The 19360-nt window shown below is 40.8% G+C and overlaps 1 protein-coding gene across 2 annotated transcripts in view; it reads left to right on the plus strand.

The window, feature by feature from the left end:
- Positions 1-469: 469 nt before the first annotated feature.
- thoc2 (THO complex 2) overlaps positions 470-19360 on the plus strand; it is a 49403-nt gene continuing 30512 nt past the window's right edge. For both annotated transcript variants that reach the window (XM_042340563.1, XM_042340564.1), the window contains exons 1-13: positions 470-576; positions 6165-6223; positions 6779-6870; positions 7574-7625; positions 7733-7803; positions 8450-8571; positions 10179-10312; positions 10889-11055; positions 11364-11456; positions 11631-11786; positions 14452-14624; positions 16269-16464; positions 18706-18747. In XM_042340563.1, coding sequence (XP_042196497.1) covers positions 512-576; positions 6165-6223; positions 6779-6870; positions 7574-7625; positions 7733-7803; positions 8450-8571; positions 10179-10312; positions 10889-11055; positions 11364-11456; positions 11631-11786; positions 14452-14624; positions 16269-16464; positions 18706-18747 — 1422 coding nt within the window. In that variant the 5' untranslated portion in view covers positions 470-511. The remainder of the gene's footprint in view (positions 577-6164; positions 6224-6778; positions 6871-7573; positions 7626-7732; positions 7804-8449; positions 8572-10178; positions 10313-10888; positions 11056-11363; positions 11457-11630; positions 11787-14451; positions 14625-16268; positions 16465-18705; positions 18748-19360) is intronic.

Here is a 19360-nt window from a genome sequence, read left to right on the forward strand (position 1 = left end):
GATCGAATCATTGGTTAACAGGTGGGGGTGCGGGGGGTCTGGGGAGGGAGGGAGGAGGAGGGTGTGGGGGAGGGAGGGAGGAGGAGGGGGGAGGAGGAGGGTGGGAGGGGGGGGAAGGTGTGGGGGAGGGAGGAGGGAGGGGAGGAGGAGGGTCTGGGGGAGGAGGGTTGAGGGTCTGGGGGGAGGGAGGAGGAGGAGGGAGGGTCTGGGGGAGGGAGGGAGGAGGGTGGTGGGGGAGGGAGGGAGGAGGGTGTGGGGGAGGGAGGAGGAGGAGGAGGGTGTGGGGGAGGAAGGAGGAGGGAGTGTGGGAGCTGTGGGTGAGGGTTGCGCGCGCACGCTGGTGAAACCCTTCGCCTTCCCGTCATGCCCCGGGAGGGAGGGGAGGAGGCGTGGCTAGAGCGGGCGCCGCCGCCCTTTGAACCCGCGGCCCCGCCCCCTTCCCCCCCCCCCCGCCGCCGGCTCCACTGGGCTAAACATCCGGGGTATTGGGGCCGGATGGAGTGAAGCTAAGATGGCGGTGATGGTCTTCCCTGTCGACTGGGTGAAAAGCTGGGAGAAAGGGGGCAAAGCCGAGTTGTAAGTCGGGCGCGCTTTTCCGTAGCTCGCGCCGCGCGGAGGCCGGAGCCCGACGCTCCCGAAGCAACGCGCCTGACCGCCCCGGCCGTCTTTTGTAATCCTCTGTCCGCCCTCCTCCTCCTCCTCCTCGTCTCCTCCCTCACCTCACCTCCTTCTCCTCAACTCACCCCTCCCCCGAGCACCGAAAACGTGGTGCGTTCGGCGGCGGCGGCGGCCTACATTATTATTGCAACGAAAAGAGGTGGGAGAGAGAGAGAAAGACCTGGAGACTGGGGAGCGGGGGTGGGTGGGCGGGGAGAGACACACTAGAGGAGGAAAGGAGGGAGAGAGAGAGAGACAAGGAGGGAGGGAGGGAGACAGGGGAAAGGGGAGGCTTTCAGTTACACTTGAGGTTTTCTGTTCCCTTATGGCTGAAGTGTTCATTCCACACATACGTCTCCTGGAAAGGATTCTCTCTCTCTCTCTCTCCCCCACCCCCCATTTTTTTTATTTAAGTAACGAGTGTAAAACGTGCACTGGTGTGGACTTGTGCAACGTGAAGCTACGTCGAATCAGGAAGGTTTGCGAGTGTGTAAATGGGGGTGGGAGGTCTCTCTTCACTCCTCTCTCTCTCCCCCCCCCCCCCCCCCCCCCAGGGGTCAAGTCCCCTACCTTATGTGCGAGTTGTTTATACAAGTGTTAAGTTGGCAAGCAATAACAAACCTTGGGCAAGTTTCCTTACTCCACACAGAGCCTAATAGTGATCCCTCCAAAAACCAAAAACAATAATGGCCATTTTCAATCTACGACTGTTTGTGGGACATTGCTGTGCGCAATTGGCTGCCGCGTTCGCCCACAAATATACAGTCAATTCACTTTACAGTGTGTTCTGTGAAGCGCTTTGGGACGTCCTCCCGACGTGAAAAGCGGTATATCAAATGCAAGGATTATTATTATTATAATAACAAACAAAGCACATTCTTGAATGTGAGCAGTTACTGTTCAGCAGCAGAACCGATTACTAGTAGGTGTATATGATGTATATTTAACAACGTCTGTATTTGTTTGTACGTCAAGTATGTATACCACACTTACCTTGCCACTGCCATGGGTCTGGACTAGTAATTGCAATCAACCAAGTGGTGACTAATATGTATTATTTTGCATCAAATGTAAGATAATATTGTCAATAGTGCCAATTCCCTGACACTTCTATCCCCTCTCGACCCCATCATTTTGCTTATTTGGTAACTGTAAAAGTTCTTACAATACAAAATTACATTTGTATAGCGCCTTTCACGTTGAGAGAATGTCCCAACGTGCTGGACAGTCAGGAATTTGGACCCGAGCAGAGAGTTTGGGAGCATAGGATGGTGGCTAAAAGTGAGGTCCAAGAGGGGAGTCTTGACACGTGCCTTGAAGGAAACAAGGGTGCGAGGCGAAGGGATTGTGCGATGGAGTTCCAAAGAGTTTGGGCAGAGAGGCTGAAGGCCCGACAGCTAATGAGCGGGGGACGTAGAGCAGGCCTGAGCCTGCTGATTGGAGGGAGTAGACAGGTTGATATGGGGTTAGCAGGTCACAGAGATGGGAAGGCGCAAGGAGGGCCTTAGAGGCGAGGATGAGAACTTGAACTCAATCCTCTGGGGGATGGGGACCAGTGGAGCTGGGCAAAGGTGGGGGTGATAGTGTCACGGAGCCTGGTGTGGAGGAGGCCATAAGCTGCAGAGTCCAGGATGAAATAAAGTTGGGAAGAGTTGGGAATTATTACAGATATGATCAAGATATATAATGCAAGGCTACGTTGCACCTGATTTCAGTCTCAGTGTAGATCCTTTGTCACTAACAATTTTTTATCTCAAAATAATGGTAATTACAATGAAACTTTTACAGTATTTGCCCAACTAGAACAATTGCACTTCACTGAAGGAGCCTGTTATGATGGCCGCTTATCAAAATGCCTTGAGTAACTGCTGAGATTTGCCTGGTAGGTCTCTTTTGACTGAATTCAACCCTTGCTGAGAGGAAACCAAAAAACAAACCTCTGCTTACCTATCTTTTTTTATATTCATCTTGAAATTCTGTTTTTTTTTTCAAGATAATTGTGTCTATATTCACATACAATTACAATTAAACTGAATCTTCCAGTTCAAGTTTGGTGTTCTATTCATTGAAATGTCCACAATCTATAGGGATTGCTTGCTAAACCGTGAAATCCACCTAATGTTTTTTGTTTTGCTCACGAAGTATGCAGTAAATTCACTTTACAGTCTATTCTGTGAAGCGCTTTGAGACGTCTCGAAGATATGATCAGCACTATATCAAATGCAAGGATTATCTTTATGTTATTATGAATTAGCAATATTGAAAGTTTTCATTTATTCCTGTAATCTTCTGAGGTTCTGAAGTGTTGTAAACTGCATAATTGACAGTTAAAGCTATGGGTGTGCTACAAATCTGACCTGAAATTCGAAGAGAGGTGCAGAGGCAGGGTTGCTTTTCTCTATAACCAAAGATAGGAAACTGAAAGGAAATCAGTGCTTTTCTTGCTTCTTACTCTCATTTCCTGGAGCCTAGTTGAAGAGCAATGGTATTAGCTGATTATTCAGGTGATCCTCTGCTTGATGGTGGGTAACAGATTAAAACATTGTTGGGAAGAGAAGAAAAATTACCTTTTTAGAAATAAATTGCAATGCCTATTTTACAGCAACAACGGCTTGCATCATAACCATGATGTTCTTGCTCCAGACTGCCTCTATAAGATGCTGTACTTTCAAAACCCCTCTAAAAACCTACTTGTGATTGTGAATTTGGTCAGTTCACTTCACTCCAATGTGTTTCTTCCTCACCCCCCCCCCCAGTTTCCACTCTGCTTAGTGAAGTGCTTTAAGAAATTATATTGGGTGAAAAGTGCTAGTTAAGTGAAAATTGTAGTGTCTTGCTATCTTCCATTCCATCACTTTTCTTTCTTAAGTGCTTCTGGTGTTCATATTGGATAGTACGAGCACATACTTCACACATTCACACAAAACTTACATAAGTGATGAAAGAATAAGAACTTTACAGACTTTCCCAGAATATCTCCAGAATGGGTTTCAATGGAATATTAATTACAGATGAGATCCTGCGGTTAACTGATCTTAATTTACTTAACTGTGATGTTTATTTCCATTAATATTTAAAAATGTGATCCGCAATTTATTCCAGGGTTTATGCAGCTACATAAATCTAATTCGCTTAAAGAGTAAGTATGTCCAAGGTTTTTGGCCTTTGTTTAGCCTTAGTCTATTGTATTAGTGCTCACAAAAATGTTTTGTATGAACATGTGGACAAATAAGTATTTATTTTTAGATTCATTCTGACTGACCCTCAGCTTGTGTGTACAAAAGATGGTTCCAGTTTACCCTGTCTATTTATTTCTGTTGAAGCTGAAGTAATTGCCTACAGTGTGGAAAAACATGTACATTTTTAACATTTTATTTGTTTAAGAGTTCAGAGACTAATATGGAGACTGCTGCGAAAGGCAAGTTGGTTATTGGTAGGTAGGCAGGCAGGTGTGGCTTTTTTCCTTCTAGATGTTGTCTTGCAGAAGAACTTGGGTTTAGGAAAAAATGTACTTGTTTTTTTTGGGAAGAGAAATAGATGTTTGATTCATCAAACATAAAAATCCATCAGTGAAATATGTGTACAGTGTTTTTAAAAATAAAGTGTGCAAAGTGATGGTGGGAACTGTTGAGAAGAAGTTTTATTGCAAGTTTTTGTACTTGCAATAAATGTCTTTCGTTTTAGGAATCGAACAAGTACATTAAATTGAAGTACAATTTCCTCAATGATCGACCCGAGCCATTTAAGGAATGTATGTGTGAGCACACACATCTGGTAAATTTGTATTTGTGTGTGTGTGGGGTGGTGGGATGGGAGGGGAAGGTTGCGGGTGAAGAGAAGTGTAACCTGTAATTGGAGCAAATGGACTGCCCAGAACATTCAGTGCTATTTTCGACCAACTTACGGGGAATTGCCAAGACTCTGTTCACTACCTCACCATTTTTATGTGACTGAGACTTGGAACCTGCAGCGGAGGATTGAACCTTGATGTCACCGTTCTGCTATTGTGCTTTGACAAACACGCGTTGCCGAAAAAGAAAACTGAGATGGGGGATTAGGAGGGGCAGTGGTTCAGATGGAATACAAACACCGTTGTGGATAAGTTGTGTTGAATGACCTGTTTGCATGCTGTAGCGTTCTGCGTAAAAAGACTCTTGTGATAGATTTCAACACGAGGAATGTGGCCTTTTGAGCAGTGTTTGATGTACAGCTGGAAAATTCCACTTGTCCAGAGCAGCGGTGTGTTAGTTTTGGTTAAGCTTAAAACCAGAGCGTCTCATAGTCTTACAAGGAACATTGTGCTTTTCAGTCCATTTGTAATGCTTGCTGGTTTCTTCATTCACGGTGAATTTCTGCATCTCTTGCCAACGAGCTCTTTGTCCAAAAGACAATTTTATTTTTTAATCTTGTTGTGGATTCATTTACTTTGGTTGAAGTTCGGTGCGACAGATTGGTGGGTGAAAGAAATCCAACCCTCCAATTGGTGAGCAGCTTTGCCCAGGATATATCAACATAAAATATAGACTTTAAAGCCCCTTAGCTGTAAGTACAGAAGAAGTTTCTTGTCCCAAGCAAAAACATTTTTGGATGGGTGAAGTGCCTGGTATATTTGTTCAGTTTGGTAAATGACCATGTAAAAGGCAATTCACTATTTCCTCATTTCTTGGGCAACTGTTGGCACACAACAGTATTTGTACTATTTGTCTTGTGTACTAAATAAAGTACACATCTTCATGTGTAACGTTTGGGCTTATTCTTTCTCAGATACAAAGGACAATTTTTTTGGTAAAAAAGGAAATATCCTAAATGGCCTAGTGGATAATTATGCCGCACAAATACAAACCAGGAAAGTCCTGTGTTCTGTTCCTTGGATCCAGTGAATGTGACGGCTTCATATGGAGTGGTGATGCTAACAGTTGGCTTTGACACCCTGAGTATATGAAAGTGAAATGCTGACCTAGGTTTTGATTGCTGCTTAGCAACTCCAGAGAGAAGCACACTTACAGGAATGCTGACTGAGAGCAGTGTTGTTCTTTCCCAGATTGTTCTCTACCTGGTAAAATACGCCATCAACCCTTACTATCTATTGTTTGCCCATCAAGGTTAGCATGTTGAGTTAGTTACCAGAAGGGCTGCTTCCACCTATTTAAGCTGAGTAGATGTCTCTTTAAGATAAGGGTGGGTTAGGGAAACAGACTAAATCTAAGTGTATTCAGTATTATTAAGTATTAAAGTGAAATACCATATTCTTCACTCAAATACGCATCAGAAATAAAAGTACCAAATTACCTGACTATTTGGTCTTGTGATCATAGCTTAATTAGCACATTATCAAACATGGTGCTGAATGCAGTATTTTCACAGCAATGTAAAAACTTTCAATAAATTCGCACAAACTATGTTGGAGTGAGACATAACAGTCTGGTGAATTTGAAATGGGAATATATCTCTTTTCGCAGAACATGATCAAATTTTTACTCACCGGTTCCTAATTTGTTTTTTTTTAGTGTACAATTATGCCGCAGTCTTACAGAAAATCGAGGCTATGATGATGTTACGTTTAGAGGTAAGATTTTCCTCAGTGGACGTATTTACTGAGATTAACTTTTAAATTCAGTTTGCAATCTTACTGCAATCAAAGGGAATCCGATAAAATTCGGTGCTTGTGTTAATACGCCAGAAAAAACATTGTTTCTAAAAGTTCTGTTCTTTGTTTGAGAACCTGTCTATTCCATTTGTGTGTTTATAATAATTTTAGAGTGCACAAATCATTGGTGGATTTGGGGAGCTATTTGCTCCTTGGGATTTGGGTACTGTTTTTCAGAGAAATAACTTTTTACTCCCTGACATTTAAAAGTTAACCATGCATCTTGCTAGTAAGCAGCATTGGTACACTTCATGTTGCTTGTCGAGTTAGGAGCACTTAACCCCTTGAGGATTTTGCTTGCAAGGTTGAGGGCATGCACAGCCCTCAAGTCTGGTGAACTACACTGGCTTATAAAACCCAAACAGCACCTTGGATTATTGAGGACTTCCAAGGTTACATCAATCATGTGTTCTCCTCTGCTCAAGATGTATTCCAAAGTTTTCTCTATGTATGTTTTATTTAATTCTCCTGCAGATATCCAGCAGGCTCTGTATGAGTTGGCATGGCATGTTATAAAAGGCAACCTAAGGCAGGAACAAGCTGCCAGTGTTCTCAATGATGTAATGGTAAGTGAGTAAATATTACGTAAACCATTTCTTGTTTTATGTGCAGAATAATTCTGTAATTAATGTAACTTTATGTTAAAATATATCTCAGAGCACCTGTAATTTTTGTGTTGCTCGTTGCCTGTTAAGAGGATGGTCTTTGGGTGGGCGGAAATGACAAGTGTCTTGAGTGTAAGAATGATAAAAATTAAAGGTTACGTTTTAAAAATCAAGTCAACGTATCCCCCGGAGAGGATATATTCCAGTTTCTTCACATTCAGTGGTAGTGTGCTGGAGGCTCTACCATTTCACGCCTCTCAGCCAGAATTCCCGCATTAGGCTGGCATTTAGAATGCAGTCTATTTCTGTCTGCCGGCCGTTACCATGTGCAGGGCTAAGCATCCTTTGTGATCCTGGTTACCAGTCCGTGGTCACTCCGATGACAGCTGTTTGGAGTTGTATCAGTCTGGTCGGTCAACAGTTTGGGTATTTTTTGGTGAGGTTGCATTTAAACATGTACTGTGTTCAAATAAATGTTTCTTGCCTTTTTTTCTGAGCTGTCAAGCTAAATTAAATGGAAGTGATATCAGCTTTGTCCTCGGGCGGTGTGTTAGTGGGTGGGGGGGGGCGGGAGGGGAAGAAGAAGGAAAGGGAGGGAATGTAGTATGTAGTTCACTCAAATGTAAGTTGATGTCAACAATGACATTTTTGCACCTACTTGCAGGAACTTCGAGATGATATGTCTTCAGTGCTGGCAGACGTTTTCTGCGTTCTAGGTGAGAAATTGCTCACTGCAGTGAATAGACTTTGCAGCTGTGAATGCTTTGTTTTGTTCACCTGTTACTGGAAGCTCGAAGTTGACTTGAATTTATTTTCATTGCAGACATTGAAACGAGTTGCATCGAAGAAAAAAGTAAAAGAGATCATTTTACTCAATTGGTTTTAGCATGTTTGGTGAGTACACGTAACCCTTTAAACTGGAATTGTTTCGCTTCTGTACTTGGACAAAATCATTTTTTGTTGTGAAAAATAATCTTGGAACAGGTTTTTTTTTAAAATGCGCTATGTTTGCGCTTGAGGAAGTGGAACCTTTCAATGTTTGGAAACCAAAGCAGTTTCACTTTTTGTCGTCAATATTGTTCATGTACATGACAGACGAGATGCTATTCCCCAGCTTGCAGAAGAATGCCACCAATTGCACTAAGATCTCTACTGTTTTTTTTTATTCCTCCCACACCCATAATCTTCATGGCTGTTCATGGAATACAACTCCCTTCAGTTAACTAACTCAAAGGGGTCCACAAGGTGGCGATATGAGTCCATCAATGTCTTCAGTGACTGAGTCAGATTTGTTCCATAATCTTGCATCTGGGTTTGAAGGTTGTCACAGCAGGGATAATTAATTGTAAATGAAAACTGTTCCACAGCCTTCAGAGTGCACGCCATACCTTTTGGATTGCCCAGCAATGAAACTGTTTCTATTGCTTTAGATGACCCGAGTGAGAGTTTTTAACTGTTTGCACCAGGGTTTTATGGAACTTGTTGTGTTGTCGTGTTTCAGTATTTGAAGCAGCCTAAACAAACCTTTTCTTTATTGCAGTGTTTAGTTTCAGAGACAGTCCTCAAGGAACGCCTGGATCCAGAGACATTAGAATCTCTTGGGCTTGTAAAGCAATCGCAGCAGTTTAACCAGAAATCTGTAAAAATCAAAACCAAACTATTGTAAGTCATTGTTTACAAAAATGTGAACTAGGCTATTGTAAATGTCGGGTATTTTTTATTATTAAATGTTTTTAAGAGTTGTGACTCAATGTAGCTACCTGGCAACCTGAAAGTTGACCATTTTTTCAGGGGCTTTGCTTCTAACGCAGCTGTTGAGATATTGCACCCAGCTAACGGTTTCCCTGAAGAATGATTTAATTTGAACTTAACTTCACACAGTTAAGGTTTTACAGATAAGAAATGAGTGAGTCGGAAATGGACAACTCTGTATTAAGCTAAGAGCAGATGACTGTGATTTCACATTCTTACTAACTGTTAAATGATGCTGTGAGGGAATCTAGATGCATTTATTTCTAGTTACATTAACCCACAGCAGCAGTAATAACATCTTAATTGTGCTGCGTCTCCTTTTCTATGAAAAAGCATCGACACATCATTTACAATCTGTCAGTGTCGGGATTGCAGCAGTATAATAGCCAGAGCCAGGGACCTGTGCTTTATATACCAGTAATTTACCAGCAGAGAACTTTAAAGAGTGAAATTTATTATCGATTCAGGGTTAAGATCCCAAATCAATTTCAACATTTGGAGATGTCTCTTTTTTTTCAGTGACATCTAAATGGATTGCTTTTTGGTTAAAATTAATAACTGCAATTTGTCTGATGTTGTGCAGGCCTGTTATCAGATGAGAGTCATTTATAGATAGTTTGCTTGAATGGAGTCAGTCTGGTACAAGATACGCAGTGGAACCGAATAGAAAGTCTGGCAATTTGCCACTCTGGGTTGCTATGTTGCACTGGAAGCTGGGTGAAGTTGAGGGAAATATTGGGCTATTCTTGCGAGCTTGATACGGTTCAAGGATGATGGTTTTGATTGATAAGTTGAGGCCTTGTGTTCGATTCTCCGTGGAATCTGTATCGTTTGGTAATCCAAATTCCGAATGTTTAGTATTCTCGTAATGTTCTGAAACATTTGTTCTCTTCCAATGCTTCTGCATAACTAAGCTTTCCACAGTTAATGTAACTGTCACTCTTAGGTTAAAATCAGGTTACAATTCAGCTCTGTATTTCGAGTCTCAGACTTGCAGGTCAGTCAATGGAGTGCAGGATTTAATAGCAGTAATAAACAAATGAATGCCCTTGAGTTTTGGAACACCTGTTATATATGTGCTGCCTTATTTGTATTCCATATTTTTCATTTTTTTATTCAGCAAATTGCTTGCGAACAAAATAATTTTGCTGAGCAGATTTTCTCCTTTCCCCTCTTTCTCTCTCTCTCTCTCTCTCTCCCCTCCCAACCCACTTGACTGTTGTGAGCTGTATTAGTAATGGAGTGAATCTGTTGTTGAGAGGTTTTAGTGTCCTCTGTAGAAAATCTCTCCCATTAGAAGTACTGTATTATACTTGCAAATATTTTTCAAAGGTCCCCAAAATTGCCTGAACAATTTGTGTTTGAAGCTGGGATTTGAATGTTCTCAGTGTTCTGTTCAATGATACCCGATAGACAGGATGCGAAGGGAATAAGGAGGGGGGAATGAATGAAGGTGGAGAAAAAGGAAATGTGTGACTCAGTGTGCATTTTAAAGTTATGTTTCCATTTATTCGTAGTTATAAGCAGCAGAAGTTTAATTTGTTACGTGAAGAAAATGAAGGCTATGGGAAACTGTTTGCTGAGCTGGGCCAAGACTTGTCTGGAAATCTCACAAGTGACCTCATCCTGGAAAACATCAAATCACTCATAGGTAATGCTGCAAAAGTACTTACAGGGCTGTACAAATTTACATTTTATATAGTGTCTTTCACGTTGGGAGGACGTCCCAAGGCGTTTGACAGTCCTGGCATGGCACTAATTTCGTTGAACTATTACGACAAATAACTTATTTTGCATAAAATGACATGGAGTTTTGTTGCAAATTTATTTTTGGAAAACTAGTTTTATTCATGATTCTTTGTTCATTTATTAAAAAAGACTCATTTGCAGCTCTGATTTTCTGACAGTCAGTGATTCTAGCTGGTGTTTTTCTTTTTAATTTCAAACCAAAAATTAAAATAACGATTGTCTCAAAACCAGCATCCAGAAGAAATAATATGAATATATCCTTATCTATGGTTTGGTTCCTTATTGCATTTGTTGGTAAGCTAGGGATCACAGGATTGTAATATTTAAGATAAGTTATTTTCACAAAAAGCTAGTGTTCTGATTATTGCTAATGGCTTGCAACTTGGATGCACTGCAAATTATAATGTCTTTACAGTACTTGGAAAGTGTCAAAATTCTCCAAATTGATTGGGCAAATGACAATTCTGTTGTCTTTTAGGATGTTTCAACCTGGATCCAAACCGAGTTTTGGATATTATCTTAGAAGTATATGACTGCAGGCCGGAACATGATGACTTTTTTGTACCTTTGATTGAGTCCTACATGTACATGTGTGAACCGCAGACTCTTTGTCATATCCTGGGCTTCAAGTTTAAATTTTATCAGGTAACGTAGGGAATTTCAGATCATTCACTTATATACGTTTTAAGTAATGGTAAAATGCAATGTGACTAACCGGTGAGCTTTGCCATTCATTTGAGATCTGATCATCTATATCCTTTGGCAAACATCTTCAGCAAACATTTCAATACAGAATTTGTATTTCTGTTGTACTTTGTGTTCCTATATGTGTGTGTATTTCTCTTTCCAATCACTGTAACTATCTAGGTATGGTTTAATGATGAATTGTAGTACATTGATACACAATAAGGCTTGGATGCTTACTGAATTTTTTGTACACTTTCTCCTTTCAGGAGCCGAATGGTGAGACGCCCCCTTCCCTCTATCGAGTCGCTGCTATACTACTACAGAATAACTTGATAGAGCTGGAAGATCTTTATTTACATGTACGTAACCTCGCGTCTGGGTTTGTGTGCCATGAGGTTATAACTTTTTTTTATTTTAGTTATTTTCTTGAACACAATGTTCTTCTGGTGGTTTGTGCTTAAAAGAGAACAGTGCCTTCTTCCAGTTCACAGACCTCCCTTGTAATATGTAACCTCTTTGATCGTGTGTTCCAGCTCCTACCTTCAGATGCCAGTATTATCGAGCACCACAAACGGGAAATAGTTGAAGCAAAGCAAATCGCACGAAAGCTTACGCTGGTCGTTCTCTCTGCTGATAAACCAGACGAGAAAGAGAAGGAGAAAGAAAAAGAGGAAGAAAAGAATGAAAAGGTGGATTGATCTTACTCTTCAGATTATCCATATTGCTCAAGTTAACAATGCTTAGGGGTACATACAATGATGAGATTCTTTAAATCAGCACTTTACTTCCTTGAACCACCCCAAAGTCAAACGTGTCTAATCCCCCCCCAAAAAAATATTAACTTCTAAATAAAATTAAATGTAAGGGTTATCTACAATTCTGTACAGTTTTACGTTGCAAAGCCAAATGGCCTCAATGACAAATCTGGATGGAAATTCAGGCGTTTCACAGGATACGTACGCTGTAAAGTGGAGTAACTCTTGTGTTTTGTGTGTGAAAACGGCAGCCAATTTTGCACACAGCAATGTCCCACAAGCCACTATGAAGCGAATAACCAATTTTATTTTAGAAATTGTTGGCTAGGACAAATGCCAGGCTCGATGAAAGAGTGCCACCATTTACTTTAGGGGATTGACCTCTGTTTTTGATTCTTGACTGCGAGCCAAGAATGGCTAAGATGGTTAATGAAATGGTAAAGGATAGCTATATCTCGAGTGACTACCTAAATCAAGGCGATTACCCTTCATCAAAAAAAGTCTTAGGTTTAATACAGCCTTGAGATTTTCTACAGTTGCATAGTTTGCAGTCTTTCTTTGGTACAAAAGGTTGTTTATTGATTTCAAGATCCTCATCCTCACCTACAAGGCCATTCACGGCCTCGCTCCCTCCTACCTCTCCAACCTACTATCCCCCTACCTACCTGCCCGTACCCTCCGTTCCTCTGGCTCCGGTCTGCTCCACATCCCCCGCCCCAACCGCCCTACCATCGGTGGTCGGGCCTTCAGCCTCTCAGCCCCCAGGCTCTGGAACTCCATCCCCCAGTGCCTTCGCCGCTTCCTCCCTTTCCTCCTTCAAGGCCGGTCTCAAAACCTTTCTCTTTGACCGTGCCTTCAGCTCCCCTCTCGACTCTCTTCCCCCTCCTCGCTCCCTCCCTTCCCTCCCCTCACCCTGACCATTTCCCCCCTCCTCGCTCCTTCCCTCCCCTCCCCTCACCATTTCCCCCCTGCTCGGGTCATGACCCAACTGTGCAGCGCCTTGGGACGTCCTCCTGACGTGAAAGGCGCTTTATAAATGGAATCTTGTTGTTGTTTATCAATTTTAAATTTACCAGGGTGTAGGGAAGTCCGCAGATCTGTTATTTTGTTGATTAATGAGCTGATTTACTGGTTTTCCTCCTCGTACCCCAACTATTTATACACTGCACAATTGCAGTCGGAATTAACTTTGTATGGGATGCTAAGATGCCAATTGCTTCAGCATGTTTCGGAAAGCTCTCGTTCAGTTCACGTTGCACAGTATCTCTGCATATTAGATGTCAGCTTGCCAGAGTCCTGAGGTGCGTATAGCTAACTCTCAGTCGCTGGTGGTTGAGGAAACCTGCAGCACAATTGAACTGATGGCGTGCTCCATTTTGTGTTTTGGGACCAATCTGTCACACAGATCTTGCACACCAGCAGTTTTGACTGCTCAGTGTATTCACACAACAGTTAGTCCAATCTGTTTTACTGTTTCTTGTGGCTTTCAGTCTCTGGGGTTAGTGCTTTCCAATCTAGTATGTCTGAAAGAGCATTTTGTTTGCCCCCTGGGCAATAACTGCAATTGCTTATTTTAGACTCGTCAGATAATGTGAATATACAGAATTTTTTAAAAAAACATAAAGCTGATATATAAATAGTTGTCCTTGATAGGAAGCCTGATAGCACCGTGTTTTCAATTACTAATTGGCTCTACTGTGTCTGTATCCAACTGGCAGAAACAATTCATACCCTGACTGTTTATCACACGGCGAGTTCTTATCTCATCAGTGTCATTCATGGAAAAGCTGAATGCTTGAACACAGTGACGTGGAATATTGGAAGCTTTGCTCCAAGTCGGTGCTTTTACAAACGAGCAGCTTGAGGGTGTCTTTATAAATAGAATTGTTTTAAATGTGCCAAAAATCCCATCAAATGTTGCTGCAGCAATTATGGCTGAGCACGGCTATATTTTGTTAGGTTTTGTTTTTTGATATGGTATTGATGTTTATTTCCATTTATTGGTTTTACTAGTTTATTCATTCTTCACAGGTTGCTCCTGTGAATTGTACAGTGCTATCGAGGCCTTTTAAGTTTCAGTAGCAATTGCTCCAAATCACTTCACATCTTTTGTAGCAGCTTTAGTGCACAGCGGTTTATGTGGGAATAAAATCTGGCCGTTGGCAGAATGACGAACTGAAAAGGAGCCTGCTGTGTTTAGTCTGTTTCTCATATGCGTGGTGATCTTGGAAAAAGTTGAACTCGTATTGATCTCTTTCCTTCACCGCTCCCATCTTTTTTTCTTCCAAGGATGATCGACAGATTGCATGATTTCCTCGAAATACAGATACATATATATATATAATATATATTCAAACAAAATTGGAGGGGTCAGCCCAGTTGGTGTCTGACACATAGGGAAATCCATCACCATGCTTAAGAGTCTCCAAAACAAACTGAGATTTCCTTGCATCCCACCTACTTATAAAAACCCAGCGATAGGTTGTTGAAATGGAATGCGCACTCTCTCCCTGGAGGGAAGTATCCAGCTTATCAAATGATGCTTGGGTTATGTATGGGTTGGTCCTATTTTGTTTTAATTGGAAACTAAACTTTTCAGCCTCCTGACAATCAGAAGCTTGGATTATTGGAAGCGCTGCTGAAAATCGGTGATTGGTATCATGCACAGTGCATCATGGATCAGATGCCACCTTTCTACGCGACCTCACATAAGCCAATAGCACTTGCTCTCTGCCAGTTGATTCATGTTATCACAGAAGCCTTGTATAGAAGGTAAGATTTGTTTTCCAATTCTCAATGAATTGCTTAAGTCCTTTTCGTATTTTCTATGTGGATTTAATGACTCCTGCAATGTTGCAAGAGGTATTATATTGTGCTTGAGCTCTAGACTTTTGTAATTAATCTGTTCTTAAATGCGTCATAAGATTCCTATGGAAGAGGAGGAATCTAGTAATGTCCAGTTTAGACAATTGAGTGACACACCACTGCTTGCAGCAGTAAAGCTATTTGTAGTGCGAAGCTGGGTGTGAACTTTCTTCCTCTGCTCTTTCCTGGGGCTTAGTAGAGCTCTTATGTGTGAATGTTAAGCCCATTTGCAGAGCTCCACTATTTGCTAATTTTATATTATTAAAGGGCTTGTTTAATTACGATTCTACAATTTATTTGGAGTGTCTGTATTTGTACTGAGCAATGCAAATCAAAAACTTTGCTGGAACCATCCATTTATGATGATCTCGCCAGGATATCTTTGGAGACCGTATGTTTCACTCCAGCTACTGGGGTTTTCGTGGCTGTTCGGCATCATTTTTATGGTAAATTGTCACCAGAAGTGCAGTAGAAAGTTGTGATTGTGCAGCACCAAAACGATTTATGGTCAATCGCATATTTTAAATTTTATTTGTGGTTTTTTGTTGTTTGGAATCAAAAATTCAGGTACCCAAATAGTGCCCAAAATTCACAATTGGGTTAAAACCAGAGAATTTAAATCCCCTTAAGGGAGAACTTCAAAGAACCATTTGAGCTTCATAAGCTTTCCCTGTCCGCTGGCACTGTATGTTTTATTAAAGGCAATCCTGAATGTTGCTTGGGAATGCAGAGGATAGTCTAAAAGTGACCTAGAATTCTAATTAGCATAGAGAAATCCTCTCGCTCATCACCCTCGCTTCATTGGTACAAGGACTCATATCTCACTGAAACGATTTTAGATGTGCTACTGCTTTTGATTCAATCTTTTATTTATAGTTTCTTTCACAATAAATAATAAATATAATTTTAAAAAAGGCCATACCCTTAACTATCACCCAATATTCAAACAGGGCCAAAATCTGCTCAGGTTTGGGTGAGAGATAGTTCAAAGGACAGGAGAATTGCCGTCAAAATCACTTATGTCAAAATCCCTTGTTGCAAAAATTAGACTTGGCTTATTGACGTTAAAAACTGCTCCGCACACTAGTTTGTAAAGTCAATCTTTCGTATCAAACTGCAGGCAGGTTAGCATTGAAGGGTAAATTGGGTGTCCTATCTGTGCAACAGAAGCAATGCACTCTGCTGAAGATGTTTTTGTTATCACCTATGCCATTTTAGCTGAGATCAACTAAGCACAGCATTGACTGGGAAACCAAAAATGATCTGTTTCTTAACACCTGAGCCAGCTAGAACTTTGACACTAAAATTTCCTCTGGCGTATCTGAGGAAAAGCCAAGATTTACGATTTACAATGTTGTTGCTTTTCATTTTTAATAAATGCGGTTACACAAAGCATTCACTGATCACATTGGTAAAACATGGTTCTAGGTGTGGCCCGCTTACAGTTTTAATTTTGTAAAAATTTCTTTATAGCTTTTGTGATTGCCAGTTTTGTCTCGAGACCTTTTCCAGTCAATTGACTTGTATTTCTTCAAACTGATTTACTTCTAGAGTTGGTGTACCAAAGGGTGCAAAGGGAGCACAAGTTCCATTGCTAAAGAATGAAAGAGCTCCAAAGCCCACAGAAACATTTGACGACTTGAGAAAGGAAGTCTTCAGCATGCTGTGTTATCTTGGACCTCATCTTTGGCATGATCCGATCTTGTTTGCCAAAGTGGTTCGTCTTGGGAAGGCTTTCATGAAAGAGGTTGGTGCTACCTTAAATCTGTATGAGAATTTCGGCCACTCTGCACATTTCTTTCCCAGAAGATTTATTCATTGTAAAATTCTGTGTGTCGCTGTTTCCAATCCACGTTTGTTATATGAATATCAAGTTCCTTAGCCCCAACTGCCCATCTTATTTTTTTTTCTCCCACAAGCACCCAGTTTTGAGGGGAAAGAGAAAATGAGAGCTCGTGTGGGATGGAGTGTATTTAATAAAAGACATTGAGAATTATATGGACTGATCCACTTCAGGCAGTTAATGTCTTTAAAATGAGTTAGGTTGGAATGGCAGGTCACTGAATTTTCTTGTGCACCAGAAGATACGACTACACAATACAAGCCTTGTATATGTTACCAGAACAGCTATTAAAAAAAAAGCAATGGTAGTAAAGCAGATTTTACAATGCGGCGCCATGCATTTTCTGAGGCTTTTATTTCTATTTTAAATCTATTTTACACTGCCATAAAATGAAATTTGCTAGCATTTTGAGATGAGTATTTTTCAAGTAAATAGGAGACTGGAATAACTTGCCACGTCAGGTTTCAAGGGGCTAAGCAAGCGTGTACATAACGCCCACACACCAAGCCTGACCTCTTGCAAAGCTTGCGGTGAACTTGTCTCAGCCCTTGGCAGCTCTGATTTGATGCTGCAGATTATTACATGCTGGCTTAGCTAAGTTTATTTGTGTTGCCTTGTCACTTTTACTGACGAATGCTGTTTAAGCACTTCAGTTTTAAATTGAATCGATACCAAGCTAATTTCAGGTGTCTTGATACTTGCATAATAAGATTAGAAAATCTTTGAGTTGTGGCAGATCTAACCCAATAAAATAATTCCATTGACATTAGATTTCTCAGGAAATAGTGTCGCAATTCACTGACCATCAGTAGCTATAAATGCAGTCATGAAAACTTGAATGGACACAGTCAGTTCCTGTGCTGCAGCCAGTTAAATGTTTTATAACGTCTGTTATCCTTGTTTTTCATATAAATTTTAACGACTTAAAGAAACACTTCTGCCCAAAAAATTGCCCGTCTTGGCAGAAACTTAATAAGAATAACTTACTAGTATATTTCAAGAAATTCATTAGCCAGTCTGCAGCATTAACTTGTCTTGTCTCTATCTGATTTACTTCATTTAGATCTTGAGACGTCTGGAAGACGTGAAAAGCGCTATATCAAATGCAAGGTTTATTATAGGTCACTCTATAGTTTAATAAATAGCCTTTAATCTCAGTCCCTGCCAGATAAAGCCCAGCTATCCTCTAAGTAAAAATGCTGAGCACTTAACAGAAATCATATTGCCAGTTGTATTGGCAATCATATTTTCCGGCTAGTAATTTGCTTATCAAACCATGGAAATTTTGTTGCACGTGTTAGTGAAATCACCGTCAATAAATCCATATTGGATTTTGACGCACACCCCAGAACATCTCGGGAGTGCCTTCTGAAGGCATGAATTGTATAATTTTTGGAACGTTAAGTTGTAAAAATTTATGCAGTCCTCAAATGGGTAACGCAAGACATTTTGCAGCATAGTTTGAGTCATAGATGACTGAGATTTTGCATAACCGGGTTGACCTTTTGTTTGAGTGAAGGCAGTAAGGAAGGTTGCATTTGATTAGAAATGTAATACCTCAGATAACTATCTAATTGGTATTTCAGTTGCTGCGCTTTACAGTAGCATCCCCTGAAATGCCAAAAGTGCATACATTAAGGGCTGAAAATCATCATTGTTTCATGTGGATTTTGGTGAGAACTATAAATTGTAGCATTTGCCATTGAAGAACCATTCAACTATGGGGTCAATATTATCAGCTCCTGATGTACTCTCAAGTCCCGTGTAAAATATGTGCAAAGGGTGCTGTTCAGAGTTCTCATTACAACTCGTGTTCTTTTTGGCTGGTATTTCTATGCAAGAGGTAGGAAATGGGCTGACAAGAGGCGTGCTCTTGAATCACTACGTTTTTCTTTTGTAAAAGTAGATCTAATAAGTGTTTGTAATTTTGATGCGGTTGCCCATATTTGTAGAAGTGGTCATGAGAGCTAAGAAAAAATAATTAACTTGTGCAGTGCAACCGCTCGAACAGTCTTCCTTTCGTTATCTGTGCAAGTCCAATGTTTTCGACCTGACCAGTCACTTGAGTGTTTGGCTTTACTATTGTGATTAATTTCCTTTTACAATTGGTGATATTGATTGTTTTATTATAAAATGCATTTGCAGTATTCATCAGATGGAGGTAAAACGGATGACAGAGAAAAACTGGTAAGTTCTTTTGTGTCTGTCTCTCAAGATTCCAAGGTTCTCGTCCCTCCTTTGCGCTCCCGATTGTTTCCCCGATAAGAAGCCGCGCTTTTAAATTGAGAAACGCTTAGATTTGAAATTACCCCCATTTTTCTCCTGTTCCCCTCAATAATTCTAAGTGCTTCTTTTGTGAAAACATTCTGCTAGATTTACCAGCCCAAATTATGCAGTTTTTCTTTGGCAAATGGCCGTTCCGTAGAACTGCATATGTTTCAAAGAATGCTGCACACGTCAACCTCAAAACCATTATTTTTGCTCAGTTGATTTATGTTACAAATGCCATTCATTTTGACTGTGGAGCACCACAGTGATAATTCATTATCTTTCTACTCAGTGGCAGTGCAAAATGTTTTTTTTTCACTTTACATTCAGAGAGGCTTGCTTATGACATTGACGGGGCAGATTTTTTTTTAACCAATTCGCTATTGAAGATGCCCTTTGGTGTCATTCCCTGTGCCAGGTGCATGAAATGGATGTGCAGTGTAATGAAATTATGTGGTATGATGCATAATTGCAGATTGTCTTTAAGCAAGGGCTCTCAAGATGTGAATCATGATGCTCTTTTATCCGACAG

Source organism: Callorhinchus milii, unplaced genomic scaffold (assembly GCF_018977255.1).
Source record: "Callorhinchus milii isolate IMCB2004 unplaced genomic scaffold, IMCB_Cmil_1.0 Scaffold15, whole genome shotgun sequence".
In the NCBI taxonomy this organism is placed as follows: Eukaryota; Metazoa; Chordata; class Chondrichthyes; order Chimaeriformes; family Callorhinchidae; genus Callorhinchus; species Callorhinchus milii.